Raw genomic sequence first — 19709 nt, forward strand, 5'->3', positions numbered from 1 at the left:
CTGTACAACATGGTTAAAAGCAGTATTTTGTAATGCAAGCTTGAAGGCTTAAGCCACAGAAATGACTGGACTAAAGAAGAGCATTGCAAGATTACTGCATTGCAAGTGTGATACAGTTGTGTTATTTGTGTGGAAAATACAAATTTGTGGTCAATTTAAGGGAGAGGTATTTGCAGTCAATTTAACGGGGCTCTAGTATAATTTTATAAATCCCTGAAATATGATGTGTAATTCTACTCACGCATACTTAAGAAGAATGATTCAAAACTAAAGCCAATGCAGATTAAAGTGAATTGTAGGATCATTCACTTTGGAAAGGACCTTGAGAAATTTTCTAGTCCAGCGTCCTGCTGGAAGCAGGGCCACCACTGAAGTAGGGCCATCAAGATGCTCCGAGGGCTGGAGCACCTCTCCCATGAAGACAGTCTGAAGTGAGTTAGGCTTGTTCAGCTTAGAGAAGAGAAGGCTCAGGGGGGATCTTAGAACAGCTTTCCAATACCTAAAGGGAATCTACAAGGAATCTGGAGAGGGGCTTTTTACAAGGGCATGGAGTGACAGGACAAGGGCGAATGGCTTTAAACTGACAGAGGGTAGATTTATATTAGCTATAAGGAAAAGTTCTTCACTGTGAGGGTGGTGAGACGCTGGCACAGGGTGCCCAGAGAAGCTGTGGCTGCCCCATCCCTGACAGTGTTCAAGGCCAGGTTGGACAGGGCTTGGAGCAACCTGATCTAGCGCAAGGTGTCCCTGCCCGTGGCAGGGGCTTGGAACTAGATGATCTTTAAGGTTCCTTCCAACCCAAACCAGTCTATGAATTCAGACTTTATCAGTTGGGTCTCGAAAACGCCCAAGGACAGAGCTTCCAAAGCATCTCTGGGTGACCTCTTCTACTGCTTTGATGTCGTTGGGCGTGAAAATTTTCTTCCTTACCACAGTTCAAAGCCTCTTGTTTATGACTTGTGTCTCTTGTTCTTCTGTCTTGAACCTCAGTAAGAGGTCATTGTCTTGCTAATTCAGGCAGAGGAAGGCTGCTGATAGATGCCCACCAGGCTTCCAGGCTATCCAAGACCAATTTCCTTAACGTCTGTTGATGTGCTTCAGAGCTTTGAAGACAGTGATTACACCAAGGGGCAGCCTGTTAATGAGGAAAACCTTTGCTTGTTTATTTTAGCAAAGTGTGTCCTTGTCTGCAGATGTAGAAGAAAACCATCAAAACCCCAAGGGGAGAAAAAGCCTATTACACCTAAAGCCCAAAGTAGGTCTGATATCAGGGAAGGTAACCTGTCCAGTACTGAACTTATGCTGGGAATTAGAAGAAAGCTCCACTCAATGGGACAGTCTTCTAGGGAGCGTCAAAACAAAATCTCTTGTATTCAGGGGATACATTTCCAGAATGGATTACATGGGATGATTTATCTACCTTAGGAGTGAACTGGACTCTAGAACCTGAAAGTCCCTGCTGTATTGCCACTGTAATGTTTCACTTACGTTATTCAGGCTTGGTTCAATCTCCTATGTGAATCTGGTGGAATTGAGTTGATAAAATGTACTGCGTGGTGCTGCGAGGTTCTCTTTGGCCTGGAATCATTAGAAAGCTTTGATGCATCTTTGGAGAACAAACAATTCTCACAATTAAGAACTTGAACTAAATGTACTGCATCTTGAGAAGTGAAACTTTAGTCTGTGTTTCTGAATACTCTTTATCACTTTCCCTTCTGGTCCATTGTTAGCTTTTAATTCAATTTCACATCTGTTAAGAAAAGGGGTGGGGGTGGAAATAGGCTTGTATATGTGTTTTAATCTTAAACAGCTGAAGAAAAGCAGTTAGTTCAAACTTGGGTTAGAATAATGTGGTGATATGACACTTTCCTCCTCTGCATTTTAATTGTAAGACGGAAGCTGCTACTGGAGCATAAAATTGATAACAAAGTAACTTGTTTAGCTGAATAGATGGGAAGTCGCTTAAACATCAGGAAACATCATGTAGGTTGTAAATGTCTCCTTTTTTGGATGCTTAAGTGATTTCTCACTTATTTAACTTTAGCTGTGAAATTATAAGCACTGTGGCACTGAGACATTTTGTAGTTACACCTTAAAGAATGCACAAACTCTGTTGCGGATACCTATAGCAAAGCACACCTTATTCTACATCTGTATATACGTCATCCAGATTGCTGTTCCAAAAGCTGGGGTCACAGTTGTTACTGCAATCTTTGCATGGATCTATTTTTCTTTAATTTGTGTAGGGGTATTTTTTTCTTTTACAGTATTTAATCTGCACTGACATTCTTTATTGGGTATGCAATGCATTGATAGGGTACTTAGTGGAGCTCTAATGATGAGATTGGTGTCGGCTGGGGGGGCGAGGGTTGCATGCTTGAGAGCACAAACAGAGTGTGCTATTATGTAACTGTGCAGAGGGGATGTGGTCCACACACTGTGTTCAGTCCTGATGCTGGGGCTGCCCTTCACTGCTTTCATCAGGAACCTTGCAGTTGGTGTGATAATGCAGAAATATGAGGATGTATTTATTCTTTATCAGTTGGCTGTAGCAAAAGGCTGGAATTCCCTTTGGTAGCCTGGAAAAGAAATAATCAGGATGGTTATTGTTATGACTCCTGTGGAAAAGCAAGCTTGTCAGGGCCTTGAGAATCACAATAATGTCTCGGCACTAAGGCTCTTCTGACAGGCATAGGTGGAGGGGCTTTAGGCATACAAGGGAAACAGATATGACTGCATTGCTGACTTTTAACATAAGAAATAGGATACAGGGTAGCTAAGACCACTAGGAATCCTTTCATAACTTGAAAAATTAAAATTTGCTGCTTTTGTGTCAAAACTTCCCTATACAAACAGGTTTTTGGGTTTCTTCTTCCTGCACTTTCCACTGAGTGAATGTGTATGCACATATCCTCTTCTCCCCCTTCCCCCCCCCTCCTTTTTCTTTTAGATATGATCTTTCATCAGAGGCATTTTGCCAGAAAGGTTTGTTTCAGATCCCCTGTAGTCTGTTTGAAGTGGTGTTCTCAGGCTTGCAGAATAAGTAGTACAGCAGTTGCAAGCCATTAAATTTCCCAGTGCTCTTGTGGGGAATGAGATTAGACCCGAAATTTAAAGGCAAGTTTTAAGATTCTTTGCTTCAAACCCTTTGAGGCAGTGTGATGTGCAACTCAAGACTAAGATTCATTCAAGCCATGATTAAGAAATATGAAGAGATATGTATCTTTTTTATATATGTGTGTGTATATATAGACAAACATGCAAATGAAATGTCAGTGGCATGCTGTACTATAAATAAGAAAATACTTTAACCTTTCATTAGAGCAGCTGTTTCCTTGCACTTGAAGCAACATCTGCTTGACTGATTTAAGGATTTATTTTGAGCATCTGCTTGTATTTGGTGATTTAGTTTATTATTTTTAAAATGAAAATATTCCTCCTGCATTTTACACATACTTTGTAGTATATCACATAAAATTATTAGTTTATCTTGATGTGCCTTTTATATATTTCATAGTAGGACTATAAGAAATGCTCCTCAGGAACAAAAAACTATAGAACTATGAAGTTATCTGTCTTGGGGAGGTGGAGGGGGGAAGAAGGAACTAACATTTTTAACTTTTTATTTTTCCCTGTTGCTTATACTGTACATTAACTGCAGAAGTATAACTTAATCAAATTTTACAGGAAGCTGAGTTAGTTTTGATTATTTTTCTGTGATCTTCTTTCTGTATTCACTGGTAATCTCAAAACTCAGTAGTGAGGATAAAAAGAAATGTGTCTCCTTAGTATTATGCTATCTGAAGAATGACTTCAGTTCTGTATTAATGCCATGCCCTGATCATATTTTAAGTGCTGAGCAGGACTAATCTTCTGGGGTTTTTTTTAATCATCTCCTTGTAGGATCCAAATCAGACAGTTCTAGGGAGCTGGTGGTTTGGTGTTCTGTCTGCTGCCTAGGAAAGTGTTATGATCTTCAAAAGAGATAATCCCAACTACGGATAAGCTACACGCAGATGAAGGATAAGAAATCCTTAGGTAGCCTGCATAAAATCAGAGTTGGGTGACTACTTGGCCAGAGGGACCAAGCTGAGGGGGCCAGTTAGAGTAGAGGAAATGGATGCAGGGAGATTGGAGTGAGAGGCAGGAGGGCTGCTGGTGATGAAGCTCCTCATCACTACTGCCTACAGCAGACACTGCTGCTGAATATTTGGGGTTGTTTGGTTTGTTTATATCCTAAACAGGCAGCCCATTCCCAAGTACAATAACAGTTTGTGGTGCAGTCTGAACCTCTTGAATTTTTGGCAGTGTGCTGGTTTTGTAATTAGATGCATTAATGCTTAAAGGATAATTAAAGATAATGAGGTATAGAGAAAGTGGAATGCGGTGCAGCCTCTGAAAGGCAGAGCTTGGCAAGCTGACTTTTGATGAAAAGAACTTATTTTCTACATAGACATTTTTATAGTTTCATCTGAATATGTACACAGTAAATGATGTGATGCTATATTGCAAACTGCTGGTTAAATAGGAGAAATTTGGATTTAGTAGAGAAATTGTGAGTGTGCATACGGGCCTAACGTAAAGGACCTAGCTGAGGGGAGGGAAACCAGCTCAGAGGGCGCTCCTTAGTGGAATCGTTATGGATCAGTTGTCAGAGCAGTCTTGCATTTCCTGATTTGTCTAATGACAAAGGTATATATAAAGGGATCTTGCTGCTAGAATTTGATGACATTAAGATGAAAAAATACTTTTAGAGAGAAAGAAGTGTTACACTGAAATTCTGGGGGATTTCATAGGACATGGGCCCAGGCATGGGGGAGATCTGAAACACCTTTGTTCTGTACCTTTGTTAAGGTACAGAATACTTCCTTCCACCTTGCCTCTTTTCCCTGGGAGGGATGGAATAATAGGAGTGGTATGAAATTTGGAGCCTTGTGCTTTAGGGCATTACAGCCAAAATGTCGGTTATAAGAGTGGAGGCTGAATTATTGAAAGGATCAAAGTGGAGAAGGGTACGAAGTAACTGAGCAAACAGCATGGTGCATTTATGAAGAAGGTATATGTGCTCTTGGGACATAAGCACAGAAGGTGTTTCCGGTAGACAGAGGAAATTACTGGTGGTGTTATACAAGCATCTAGTGAGACACAGAATCATAGAACAACTAGGTTGGAAAAGACCTTTAAGATCATCAAGTCCAACCGTTACCCCAGGACTGCCAAGTCCACCACTAAACCATGTCAGAAATAGTCTTCTGTTTTGAGGAGAAGAGAGAAGAAATTGAAATATGCAGAGACAGGCTTCTGAGATGAATGGAGAAATGGATGTCTCATTAGAGAAAGACGAAAAGTTTGTCTAGGGCAGTCCAGCTAAAGAAACCATATATAAGTGCTGTCCATACACACGCAAGTGGAGACAACTAAAATGGGGGGAACTACTTAAATGAAAGACAATATAAGCAAAACAGTAAGTAGACATGGTCTGGTCACTGCTGAACTTCGGCATAACATTTTGTAGTTGTAATTCAATTACAGTAGCCAGGTTTTTGGAGTAAACAGGAATAGTGGAACTCAGTTTGCTTTTTCTGCTAAATCTTGTTGAGATTTGAAAATAATTCATCAATCATTCTGGAAATATCAAAGAAAACGGAACTTTAATGCTTGTAGCCAGATGTGTTCTGAGTTTTATGAATAATTGTCTTTGACTAAACAGCATTCCTGCAGCTTTTCTCCTTTAAGTTGTTTTGTGATTTCCTGGTATGCAGCGATTTGGACTTGATGATCTTAAAGGTCTTTTCCAACCTAGTTGATTCTATGATGCTGTGCTATTGTTACAATAGCTGTGGTGCTTTCTCAGAGACAGTTACCTCTTGGCTTCTGAAGGGCGTTAGCGGGGAACAGGGAGGGGAACCTGGCCCTTTTACGTTAACTTTTTGAATCCTTGCTGCACTTTGAAATAGAGACTGAATTGCTTTTTGGAGAGGTCATTTTCTTCATTGACCTTAAAATATACAGGATGATAGAGACTGTAATTTGGATATCTACCTCCATTAGGTGCTTAAAGATGGGTAGGATGAACGCAAGCTAAAGCATTCAAGCGAGAATAAACAACCTTTCTGGAGAGCTTTTGAAACAAGTGGTGGCACGTAACTGAGGCAGGGCTGTGGTGTTCAGTGGATGTGATGTGCTGCGATTCTTTACCCTGAAGAAGTCTTGAAAATTTGGGTGTCACTGTAAATCTTTCCTTTTGTATTTGATCTAGAAAACAGTTTACTGAATTCCAACAAAGAAAGCTTTGTTGCAACTTAAAGTGAGAGCCACAGTTTGAGAGTGTGATTTGGAAAAAAGTATCCAAGCAGTAAGGGTACTGAATTTGCTAATAGTTGATGCAATTTAGGCTTGTAGGCCTAGCCACAGAAGCAGCTAAACTCCTAATTGCCATGGGCATTGGTAAATGCTAGTTACCCAAACACGTTTTGTGACCTTACTAGCAGTTGCTTGAGGAGCCAGAGTTTAATGTCTTTTGCATTGTGAGTCATTATTGTCATAGTGAGATCTTTGTACAGGTTATTTTAATGCTATATGGAAAAGGCATTATACTCACTAACTTGCAAATAAAAGAGAGGAAAGTTACAGCTGAAGATGCTGACGGTTAGATAAAGGAAATCGGCGATAGAAAAACTGTGATATGGTGTTATTACTGTATTGCATGTGGATGTCAACTGATTTGCGTGGAGTGAAAGGCAGTGGTGGAACAAAGTTGTGGGTTCAGAAGGCTGGCAGGGGAATTCAAGTTCTGTGGCAGCTGGGAGTGAGGAAGGATGCTGTCTGACTCCCTGGTGTTTTGTAGGCGATGCAGTGGGTGAGATCAGGGCTGACAGGTATCATACTGGAGGGGAGGGTGCTAGGGCTTTTACTGGGGCTCACAGCCCATGCAGGTTCAGATTTTGATATTTTTAGTGCTTTCTGTTTGGGTTATTTTTTCAGGTTTATATTTTCCCCCTTCATTCAAGAAGATATTTTTCCAATGTTTCTCGGCTGGAATTATTTTTATACTCTGCTGAAAGCTTGTTTTAATGCCACAACTGATTCAATCACTACCTATCAGAATCTTCTGGCATTTATCATCAAAAATGCCAGCTGTTAGAATTTAATCTTCCTAGATAGTGTGTAAGCAACAACATTTTATTGACCTCTTTTGACGCTATTTTCAACACCATCTTAAACGGTTTTCTCAAATCACTTTGGATCAATCTTCTTCTAAAACCAATGGCACCTTTTTAGTAACTTTAAAAAAAGAAATATGACTTTGTCTTCCCTGCATACTTCCCTAATAGTGCATTTCCATTTATTTATTTTTTTACAGATAAATTTGCGCCTCATCTTGGTAAGTGGGAAAACGAAAGAGTTCCTATTTTCACCAAATGACTCTGCTGCAGATATTGCAAAACATGTGTATGACAACTGGCCGATGGGTGAGTAGCTCTGTGGCTTTGGCTTTTTAACTGGCGAGCTAGAAGCTTTCCTGTATTGTCAGACCAAAGTGCCAGTAAACTGATCTCTGTTCTCAGTATTCAAATTAAGTATGTTTATTGTGTATCTGAGCACAGATTTCTATAGAAATACAGTTGTTCTTCTGTTTCCTCGATTCTTCGGTTGGGCAGATTTTTAGACGTCTGGACTATTTCCCACTTTATTTCTAAAATCTGCTTCCCCAAACTGCAGTACTTCTTTCCCTCAGTCTTCACACTTTTCTTGCTCAATCTTGTTACAGGATCTAGTAAGTGAGAGTAAATGTTGGAGATATAAAACCTCTTATGTGAGGACAGCTAATGTAAAACATGGCATGTCACAGGAGCGCATTAGTGAAATTGAGACTGAATTACTTCTTCCTTACTGCCTTATCTTGGAAAGGATCTGTAAAAATAGTATTTTTCCAGAAAAACAAATCTAATACAGAAGAACATTTTAAGAGACATTAGAAGACTGAGGGAAACTGAGGTTGTCTGTATGAATATATTTGGTGTTAAGAAGGAATACTGGCTTCAGAAAATGGAATTGAAAAACTTAAGATGTGTGTTCACATATGTGAATAGTTCCACAAAAACAGAGTGCTTCTGTTCTCCCCGGCTATGATTTCATGGGAAAATAGCCAAAACACAGACATAGCATTACATACGATGAAAGAAAATGCTTCTTTTGGTACAGGACTTCATCTGGGTTACTGTTTTATGTTAAAAAAGACTACTGTTTACACAAACTAAAACACTGCAATATCTGTTTCTATGGTGCCTTTGTCAAAGATGCATGGTGGATGATAATTCATGCCAAAAAGTTAGTGCTGATCATCCGTATTTTAGGCCTTAAACTGGTCTTTGAGGTCAGGAAGAAGAGGTTTCAGGGGACTTATTCGCTGTTTGTTTTGCTAGCATTATGTATTTAATAAAATATGGAATGAAGGAAGAGGTTCTTAGTCCTCTGAAGTGTTAGATATACATGTAAAACACTTCTACACCAAGAAATCTGGTTGATGTATCATAAAATTGTAGAATGGTTTGGGTCGGAAGGGACCTTAAAGCTCATCTAGTTCCAACCCCCTGCCATGGCCAGGGACACCTTCCAGTAGACGAGGTTGCTCAAAGACGCATCCAACCTGGCCTTGAAATGCACATCCTTCAAATGAACACAGATGTAGCACCTGTGTAGCTACTGTACCTATTTTAATGTGTACCTACAGCATAGTTGTCATGATCAAGTGCTCTTTGTGTACTTCTATCTGAATTAGTAAAGGCAGAACTGTTGTTTTTCTTACTCAAGTTTATTCCCAAACATGTGGTCTCATGTCCCCAGTCTGGTGAAGAGCTTGAAGGCTGCAGGTTCTGAGTTGAAAAGAAACCCAGACTTTAAAGTCTCTTTTTAAGAAAAAGAAAAGTAGAACCGGACATGGAAGCCTCAGTTCAAATACCTGCTGCCCTGAGGGAGTTCTCTAAATCTTGATGAATATGTGATTGCCTCTGTAAAGAAGAATAATGTCAATTTAGAAGACTGAGGAAAAAATCTACTTCAAAATAGTGTCTAGGTTTTCAGAAACATAAGCTCACTAGCTGTTTTCAGGCTGAGAGTGCTCTTTGCCACAGGACTGAGAAATCTTGGTGAGAACCAAATTTTTCTTGAAATAGAGATGGTATGATTTGCTTTAGCACCATTTGACTTCTCATGATCTTGGGGGGGGTGGGGAAGATTATGAAATATTCTCAGTTACATGCTGGCAGGATTAAGGCAAACTTCTCTCCTCTTTTGGCAAGACAGTTGTTAATTAAGAATCTCTTGACTTGTAGTGGAAAATACCAAATTTATATTAATGTGTATCATCTAGGTAGATTACCCGTTCTCTTCCTGCCCTCCCCGTTTTCTTCTAAATAATATTAACACTTTTATTGTACAGCAATTATCTGCTGAACTTAAAAGAAAAAGTCCTAGGTAAATAGCTTCTCCTTGGTTCATTTAGTCATGAGTGGAAATGAAAATCTGAAATTGTGTCAGGAAGAAGTGTTTCAGACTGCCAGCCAAGAAGCAAAAATTGAGAGGATGGGTAAATTGGCAGCATAACAATGAGCAAATACCTGTGCCAAAATGTAGTCTGTCTTCTGTTGGTCGCTGGTTAATGTCATTATGGCATTATAAACTGGCCGAACTTACCTTCACAGCCATGGTGCAGCAGAGTTCAGACTAAATGGAGTAAAAATAAATAAATAAATGATTTTTTTATACCTTCCAAAAAATCATTCACGCCAGTAGTGTGATAATTCAGCTCCTTAACATAGCCCACTTCACAGCATAGCAAAAAGGGCATGCGCTTAAATTGCAAGACAGTTGAATCAGACCCTGAGTGGAAATACTTGAAATTCAAATAGCTTTGGTTGCCTAATTTGATCTTATCTTATAAACCAGGCACATAGCAGCACCCGGGGACGCTGCAGCCACTGCTGTTGATACCAGCCCTGCCGCCACCATGTTCTGGGGCTGCGATGGCTCCTGCTGCCCATCTCTGCCTGCTTGCTTTTTCACACCAGATGCCTCTCCATACACTCTCCACAGCCGTGGTTTTTGTTTTAAATGCTTCCCCTTCTCCCCTTTTCAGTTCTTCTCCTTTTGTGGTGCCAGTTGCTGCTGCCTGTATGTTAATTGTATGTTCCCAGTGAACAGGTTGGTTTCTGTTGCTTGTCCTGATCCCGTGCTGAATATTCATTTTGGCATATAAACACTACAAAAGCAGAGAGAGAGAACATTTGTGAACAGCTGTTGCCAGAGATCTGGTCAGCTAAGAAACAGAGGACACTCTATTCCCAGAGAACCCATTTAAATTCAACATTTCAAGGTTTTATGATGTTTGTTCTGAAAGCAAAGTGCGTATTTGTTTGTTGTTCACGTTGTGATGGGGAACAGTGGAAGATTAGGAAAAGATCATTTAAGCTTGTAAATTATTTATGATAGCTTAAGCGTTATAGGAAATGCATTATGGGAAATGCATTACAGGAAAATGCATGCTTGCTTTCCCGAGTCACTGTTTGCCACAGAAAAACATCCACAGATTGTCCTTTGAGAAGTTCCTTGCAATGTGTCAGTCGGCATCAGCTCTGTGAGAGGCCTCTGTTCAGGCTCTCCGCAGTGACTGCTGGGGGCTGCTCAGGTCACTGCCTCCTCTGGACATTTAACTGGTTGGATCTGGCCATCGTGGAACACTGCTGAGCAGCCTGCTGAGCCAATTCAGGGCTGTCATCTCAGAATCCCATTTCAAACGACCCATCACATGCGCTTTCACTCTGTGTGGCTGCTGCCTGTTGCTGCAGAGCAGCTCCAGTTAGCTGTTGAGGAGGAGGATGGCTGGAGAGTCTTCTGAATAGAAAGAAATTAAAGGCAATCTTATCCAAGTTGATATTAAACCTCAGGAAGCAACTTGCATTTATGAAATGTTTTATGTAGGACTTGTGTATGTGCTAAGTATCTCATGCAATCTGTGAAATTGGTAATATTTATACTTGCAGGCATAAAATTGTGTGTTTCAATGCCCAATGTCAAATAACAGATTTAAGGATAGATTTCAGGAGTGCTAGCCTTGAATTATCTTTCTGTATCTTCAGCCTGTGCTCTCTCTTTAATGTTTCATGCAAGAGTCCTATTCTTAGTTTTCTTCCTGGGTAAAGGTGAGAGAAATAATAAACGATGTTTTTATTACAGTGTAACTGTGAAAATTCTCTCTCCTTTTCAGATTGGGAGGAAGAACAAGTCAGCAGTCCAAATATCTTGCGGCTTATTTATCAAGGGAGGTTTCTTCATGGCAATGTGACATTAGGAGGTATGAAAATAATTTTCATTATGCATGTTACAGCCAGGCAAAGGTGACATTTATTTACAGTGCAGTAAATACCACTTTATTGTTCAAGATCACAGTATGGCTTGCTATATAGTACTTTTCCTCGGCATAGAGTAACATGTATCTTGTTGTCTGTTTTTCCATCTTGTTAAACTTCGGGGGGTACCACCTGCTAAGTCAAGTTTCCTCTTGCATAAAGAAACAGTAATGCTGCTTTTGTTTCTTCTTTCTAAAATGAAATATTTTGTTCCACCTGGAACAAAATGGAATATTTTGTTCCACCTCTCTCATACTGCACTTGTCGGGTAATGTCTGAAGTATTTTAAAATGTAGATAAACACTGTGATAATTGGTTAAACAATACTTTAAATCTTACTGCAATGAAGGAAGACACTCTATGAATGAGAATGAGGGGAAGCATTTTTGCTGTCCAGTGCTCTCTCAGGGGTACAATTGCATAGTTATGTGAAAACAGAAGTAAATGGCTCCACTTCATATGCAAAGGAAATGCAATTCAACTATGCCCCCTTGTGGCAAGCTTTCCCCCATAATTAGATCTATTTAATGGGTATCTTTGATAGAGATATGACACAAATTTGTAACAATAATCTTTCCTTTTGTAGCAAAAACTTGCCAGTGTGAATATCAACTATTCAATGACAAAACAAAGCGAGATTCTCTTCTTTGTGCCAGTTTAGAAATAAATTAATATTTCCACTTTCTATGTTCAGATTTTTCATGCATTTGGTACTTGAGTGAATACAGAGAGGAGACTAGAATACAAAATAAAGTTTCACCAATTCTGAAGTTAAAATGAACTTGAAAAGAATATTTCTGGATCACTTATGGTGATCTTTCCATGAAGAAGTGGCTGGAATGATATAGCCATTGATTTGCTTTCTACTGTTACTGATGTGGGCTGGTGATGTACTTTTAGAATAGATTTACTCTCCATATAAATCAATTTTTAATGCTGCTATATATGCAACCAAGATCATTGTCAACTCAACTGTGAGAACACTGAAATTTTTATTCACTCTTTCATTTGTATGTTTACCAGGTGCCAGCTAGTAGCAGTTGGAGTAGGGTTGAAAGACAAATGTTAAGTCTTGGATCATCTCTGCCATTAGAGTTGCTATTCGTACCCTACCTTTTCCAGGCAAGGAGATAGCTAAATGGGATTTTCTTTGCCATTCATCTCTGGGTGTTGCGTGTGACCACCAGTGATTGTTCTCTTTGGTGACATTTATCTAAATCTGAAACAACTTTGAATATTTATTTAATACATTTAATATATTGTTTAATGAGTAAAGCTGAAAAATAACAGCTGCATGCTGTTGACTCTTGTGTTAACTCAGGTCTATGGATTCTGAACACTTACTTGGGTTCAGGGCATTTTAGTTCATTACTCATCATTCATGCATGCAATTTAATCACTATGGTTTTACCCTAAGGACCTTACATGTATATTAGTGTTCTTCAAAGATCTTTTCATTGCTGTATTGTTTTAAGAAAAAAATACTCAGCTCCTCTGAATGGGCTCTCACTACAAAAACAGTAGAGCTGATGGCATTGGAAGTGGTAAAGAAAAACAGACCCCTCTGTAAAGCTGCTTGTGCCACTCTTGCCTTGTGTGCTTGAGCCGCACTATTTTGTTGTGTGCTGCCTGTGTGAAGGGTTGGGTAGGTAGCTAGCAAGGCAGAATCTGTGTTCAGCTACCAACAGGAAATTTCATCCTTTGGCTAGATATTTGGTCTGTACTTTGCATTTGAAATAATACTAATTAGGGAGGTTCTCAGTTTCTTGTTAGATAATGGTAATCAGCAACTTTTACTTCCTTATTTATTGGGGAGGGGGAAGGGAAGCCAACCCATCCTATGCCATAGACATACTAAAAGAGGGGGTGAAAAGTAAATTCTGACAATAGAAAATCTGGAATAAAAGTGGAATTAAACAGGTGGGAAAGGAATTAAATATAGGTTTAGCTTAAGTGAGACAAAAGAGTGAGAGAACGAAGACAAGAGTTAGGGTGCTCAGGTTCTGTCATGGTGCTCCAAGCAAGAAGCTAGAAATCATAATAAGAACTTGTGTGAACTATGCAAACTACTGCTGAAATTAGTTAATTGGAATATTAGTATACTTCTCCTGGTTTACTGTAAATAATTAACCTTCACAGCTCACTAATCAAGTCTTTTCATCTGTCTTGAGATTATGAAAGATATCCCTAATGTGATTAGTTTGTAATATTTTGCTCTTTCTGCAATGGCTTCTTAAGAGTGTATGTGACGAAGGCAGTCCTTTTCCATTGAGTTCAACAGACTGCTGATACCCTCTTTGCAGAGTTTTCAGTCGTATCACAGAATCAAGTACCGAAAATACTTAATCCTTGTCAGACTTTAAGCTATCAATAGCTTCTAGTTGTAGACACAGGCAGTGCTTCAAATAAATCAAGTAACTTTCACATCCGACTTTCTACAGAGATGGCTTTTCCCAAAGTACAGCTGCTTCAGAGAACTTTGTGGAGCTCTGTATCCCTCCCTATGCTTACCTGCATTTTAATCATGACTTAGAATCATAGCGTCACAGACTGGTTTGAGTCGGAAGGGACCTTAAAGATTATGTAGTTCCAACCCCCTGCCATGGGCAGAGACACCTCCTACTAGACAAGGTTGCTCAAGGCCCCATCCAACCTGGCCTTGAACACTGGCAGGGATGGGGCATTCAGAAAGTCCTTGGGCAACCCATTCCAGTGTCCAGAAGATTAAGTTGAATTTGAGAGGATAAATCCTACTCAAGTCAGAATGATTTGTATATTTAGGGTTAAATTCTTGTTACATTTATTACTAATTTTTTTTTTTTTCTTTTATAAAGTGGGGAGGACAAAACATAGAACATCTTCACCTTACATTTCTCAGGAAAATAATCAAGGATGTTTCTTAATCTTAGGAGACAAGCAAACAAACAAAAAATCAGAGAGGAAACAAAACTAAAATTATGTAAAGAACTTATGAAAATAACTTCCTCCAAATAATTGGAAGAAGTCGAAGCTTAGCATATTGAACCTGGCAAAGAGAATCTGCTACATATAATGAGCAACAGAGAATCTTTTCATTTCAAGGAGACTAGAAGTTTTGATAAATATCCTACTACGGTGCTAAACCCGTATGTACAGCACTGTGCTGGTATACTTAAATCAGAATGTGAAAATGATCATTTTAGTTCCAGAAACAAGTAGAACGAAGTGTGGAAAGCTCTAACTTTTGTCTTCCTAAAGCACACAAAGGCAGCACTGTGAGAACTACCTAATCTGATTTAAAATGCTTTAAATGTGATATTTTTCACATGCAGCTGATGTTACGGATCAATATTAAAAGGCAAGATGCAGATATTTTTTATTTTGGAAAATCTGTGTCATGGATTAAAGTATGTTGTAGGAAAATCTGTTTTGCAGTAGTGGTTCTGCGTTTTGATGTCTGAGGAGTAACACTTTAATGGCTGAATTAGCCACTTTTTTGCATCCTTATCAAAAAAGAATGCTTCGCACCTGAGCCTTGGTATGAATGCTCACTTCTACTTTTACTCACAAGAGGAAGGCTAAGGTTCCTAACACGAATATAGTGTTTCTAAGAACACAATGTTTTAAGTGATTATTACCAGGTTCCAAGACCTGATCTATAAAACTTTAGCCAGAAATGCCTTTATATGTTTAGTAAGCAGTTCAAACCTCACAGTATGAACTTTTGAATGATGATTATTCAATTATAGTTAGGTTCAGTTGGGTTTCTGAAGAAAAAAGACTGTATTAATAAACCTCCCTTTCTCCCTTTGCAGCATTAAAACTTCCTTTTGGCAAAACAACAGTGATGCATTTGGTGGCTAGAGAGACATTGCCAGAGCCAAACTCTCAAGGTACGCTGTGCACTAGAGGGATTTCTTACTCAAGTATATGGAAAAGCAGTCAGATATTTTACAGGATTTTGGAGTATTCCATAGCAGAGAAAAGTCAAGTCCTTGTGGTCTTTTGTGAAGCAAGTAATGGAATACTTTTGTACGTGTTGTGTATAGAAAACTGAGAAATTAACTTTCTGGTTTAGCATTATTCTAGAATGCGGGAATTTGCTCAAACCTTAACAGCTTTTATTTTTATTATTAAAAACTACTCCTGAGTTATTTTTCAGTTACGTATGCATGTCTACAATAATATATTTTTACTAAAAATAATCAAAGACAAACTTGTATCAAGCATCCTCACACACAAAACAACCAAATTGCTTTAGAAATGACATGTAAGTAAAACTTTCTTCTTCCTCCACAGGTCAAAGGAACCGTGAAAAAACTGGAGAAAGCAATTGCTGTGTAATTCTGTAAACCCTGTTAGCTTTACCTGCTAAGTGTGATGTAATATAGTCTTTGTCTTTCATGCTGCTGGAATAGAAGAGGCCCTACCTTGCTTCAGACACCTGTAGGAAGAGCCTGTCTGTAAATCCATTGAACTGAAATATTACACGAACACTGTCTCATTAGTCTTGTTTTGGTTTTTTTTTTAAGAGAAAGATCTATGAAAACTTTCAGTGTTTGTTTTCTTTTTTAAATTCCTGCTTTTTGTTTGTTGAATAATCTTACAGTACATCAGTTCTTGAAAGAATTCAATCTCCAGAAAAGTTAATGTGTTCTTTTCCATAGCAGGAATCATTTTGCTGCCACAAAAATCTCCATTAACTGGATCTAACCAGTCAAGCTTTCTAGATGCAATTTGCACTAAATATGGTTGACAGTATATTTCTCATCAACAACCTCTAACAATATTTGAGACACCTAGTGATAACCCACAATGTATAATGCAACACTGGAAAATAGTTTATTATAATTAAAACAAATCTCACTTATGGCCAAATCAAAGGAAAAACTGTTAAGTCAATTCTATCTAAGTCAACCTTGGTGGCCGAACTGGCACAGAATACTAACTAAAGCAAGTCTAACTCTATATATTTTCACTGCAACAAACAAACAAAACTATGTGCCTGTAATTTAAAAGCACTCTGTAGAGGGCTGATGAAACTGAATTTTTCGTTACTGCGTGCACTCTGATCTCCTACATCAGTTGAGTGCTTATTCAGACAGCACAAACAAGTGCAGAGAGTGCATTTCCTAGCCTTAATATGGGAGGGGTAATTTCCTGTAGTTCATAGGCTTTTATTATTGTGCATAAATGTTAGAAAACATAATTTACTAATCAATTTTATGTATTTGAATATTGGCAATTGGTGTTTTTTCAGTCATTTTCTCATCTGTACCTTAGTGTCCAATGTCATGCTTACTCATTAGAGACTTCAAAAGAATTATTAAAGTTTAAAAAAGCAAAAAGAAAAACCTCTGCCATAGTACTAGTTTTGTTTCTTTAAGTAATCTGCATTTGGTATTAGTGCTTGCAATTGTATTAAAATCAGAAGCTGATTTCTGAAGGCATACATAATTAAAAAGGATGCCATTCTTTTATTTCATATCAATAATTTAAACGTTGATATGCTAAAGAAATTTGCACAGCACTAAAGCATGAGCTAGTTTCATCTTAAACCTGTAAAAAAAAAAAAAAATAAATAAAAATTAAAAAAAAATATAAAAGATTTTATATTTTTTTTCACTGGGGAGGAATTTCTTCCTGGGTGAAATTACAAATATGTGTAGAATATATTTAATAAAAATCTTATAAAATACATAACTATAGAAGTTAAATATAGATTGGCGTGTAGTATAATAGAACAATATTCCATATAAATAGCTTTAGCCTTTAAAAGAAATGAGTCACAGGTTGACATTGTGTTCTGTACTTAAGTGTCCACAACTCTTACAGATGTTCTGTGTAATTGTTTTTTGAATTATTGGCATCATTCAGATGTAATCAGGTTATTTTATTCATTGTTCCTGCTTTGATGAAATGCTTTATATGCAGTAGATTTACAAAAATATTGTTCATACTGATCAGAATTAAATTTGTATAGAGCAGAGTTTTAAAACAAATTGTAAATAGCACTAAACATTTTCTTTCTGCAACCTGTACTGATAGACTCTTCTGTAAACTAAATAAAAGACTATTGTAGTGCATTGTGGTGGTGTTTTAAGGGTTGTAGTTGGGTCTGTAACTACTTTTAATAATACTTCTTAACATGGAAACTAAGTAAGGACTCCATTTTGTTTATTAAAAAAAAAAGGGGGGGGAGGAGGCAAAACCTGCTGAAAACTGCTAATGGGGTTTATCACTTCAGTTTTGTTTTCCTTTCACATCAAAAGAAGCGGCCTAAAGGGTTTTTTCATGTTGGAGGAGAATGCGAGCATGGACAGTCACAGCTGCAGATGCACTGGTGTACCTCGGTGCAGTTGTGTACTCATAGTGTAGGGTTTTGTAGCCTTCATTTACTTACAGAAAATAACATACACACCTCTTAGGGTGTTGGGAGCTGAGGTGGCAGCATTATGCGCTCATCGCCTACGTGAATCTTGGGAGGGGGAATTTCCTTGTACTTTGCAGTGCAGTTGCTGAATAAGTGACTATGGGGATGCAAATCTTCTTATTTAAGAAAATAAAACAGTTTGATAAACATCAGCTTGAGAAAGCTGCTAGGAGCATGTTACCTTTAACTATAAAATGAAACTTCCCTTTTCCAAAATGCTGACCACCTAAGTAACACAGGCTCAGATGAGAAATGGCTGTAACAATACAAAAAGAAAGGGGCTGAGGCAGGACATATTTTACTTGTTAAACAAGTCTTTCAGATGCAATGATTTTGAAAACTTGATGTTTGAACTGTAATCTTGGTTTAAAAAAGTAGAGGGGTATTTAATACAATATAAATACATGAAAACCCAGTAGCCTCTGGTTAAAATATTTGGCGAGCTCAAACAGCAAAGTATGTGGAGTTCCCTTTTTTTGAGATGCATAAAGATGCATATATGCACATGTCCAAGCACATCCTTAAATGCTGCTTGGCATTTAAAGCGTGAGCTTGCCAAAATTAACTCCTGCAGAAAGCAGATAGAACCGTTGCCTTCATTTTCCTGCAAACTGTCAGAGTTCTGCCCGTTGCAGAGCACTTCTGTTGTGGTGTGAGTGGATGGAAAACCGGGGGGCAGAATTGCTAAAAAGTTTATGTTCTTTTTTCCTTGGATGCTTTGTATTGTGGATGGTACGTTTGCCAGAACAAAAGCGGTAGCTGTTCATCCAGATTCCCCAGCCTTGCTAAAGTTCACGCATATGCTTCTCTTCTAAGTTGATTGGAGTCAAGACGGTACTTGCAGCCCCAAAATATTGAAGCTAAGTCTTTACAGGGTCAGGCTGTTGGACACTCTGATAATACATTGAAGAGTTCGACATTTGATTTTCACTGTTTGGTAGAAATTGTATTTTCCATATGGATGAGTTAATAGATGTCATGAAGGAAGGGAAGGAGAGAATGAATTGGAGCCCTTCATACTCTGAAATATCCTGAAGGGACCACATTTGTCTCCCATACCACTGCATGTGTTATCAATCATAAATTAATATTCACACGTGAGGTATAATACCTGATAGCAGTGAATGTACTCTGTAACTTCTCTTTTCTTAAATGATAGCAAAAATATGACTGTTGAAACAGTCTTAGGGATTAGCTCAGTTGCTGGAGGAAGAAAATGTGGCCAGGGTAATGTTAAAGGCTTTGCTAAGGTGCTGCATTGATATGAATCCAGTGCAGATCTCTGCAGTTCCCGAATACCTTTCCTCAGTATACTGTGTTCACAACAGGAGGAACAGTGATTTAACTTAGAAGAGAAATATACAGTGCTCTGAAAAAGCTTCCTTCCTCTCATACAGGTAAGAAGGAAGGTGGCTGATTCTGCGCTGCCTAAAAGCTGGGAGTTTCTGCTGCTGCTCTTTGGGAAAGTCATGCCTGTGGTTCTGCGTGTGCTCTGATGATTCATTATACAAATCTTGCTTCAAGAAGCAAATAACAATCTGGATATACTTCATCTAAAACTCTCACTAACTTTATGCTAATTAAATGCATAAACTTGAGCAGATTTGGAGTTCTATGTCCTGCGCAAATTGGCATTTAGACCATTAACCGATGGGAATCCTGTGCTTAAATCAGGAAATGCCAAGATCTGTTCAGGTTCTTAAAGGAGAGCTCCCAGCCCTTTTATTTCTTCTGAAGTACTTAGATTCTTCCTAGATACTCAACCTTGGCCATAACTTGTCAGGATGAAGCTTATTTTGAAAGAAAATAAAAGGCATTTGCTGTTATTCAAGAGGCTGACAGCAATGCATGGTTAATGGCAGTAAGCTGTTAACAAGCCTCATAAGGCG

The 19709-nt window shown here is 38.5% G+C and overlaps 1 protein-coding gene across 1 annotated transcript in view; it reads left to right on the forward strand.

Annotated features, from left to right (window-relative positions):
• The window catches only part of UBL3 (ubiquitin like 3), a 60194-nt gene extending 42721 nt beyond the window's left edge, over window positions 1-17473 (forward strand). Inside the window, exons 2-5 of the mRNA XM_030475585.1 lie at window positions 7364-7472; window positions 11267-11353; window positions 15203-15280; window positions 15687-17473. Coding sequence (XP_030331445.1) covers window positions 7364-7472; window positions 11267-11353; window positions 15203-15280; window positions 15687-15739 — 327 coding nt within the window. The 3' untranslated portion in view covers window positions 15740-17473. The remainder of the gene's footprint in view (window positions 1-7363; window positions 7473-11266; window positions 11354-15202; window positions 15281-15686) is intronic.
• Window positions 17474-19709: the final 2236 nt, after the last annotated feature.

This window comes from Strigops habroptila, chromosome 2 (assembly GCF_004027225.2).
Source record: "Strigops habroptila isolate Jane chromosome 2, bStrHab1.2.pri, whole genome shotgun sequence".
Taxonomy (NCBI): Eukaryota; Metazoa; Chordata; class Aves; order Psittaciformes; family Psittacidae; genus Strigops; species Strigops habroptila.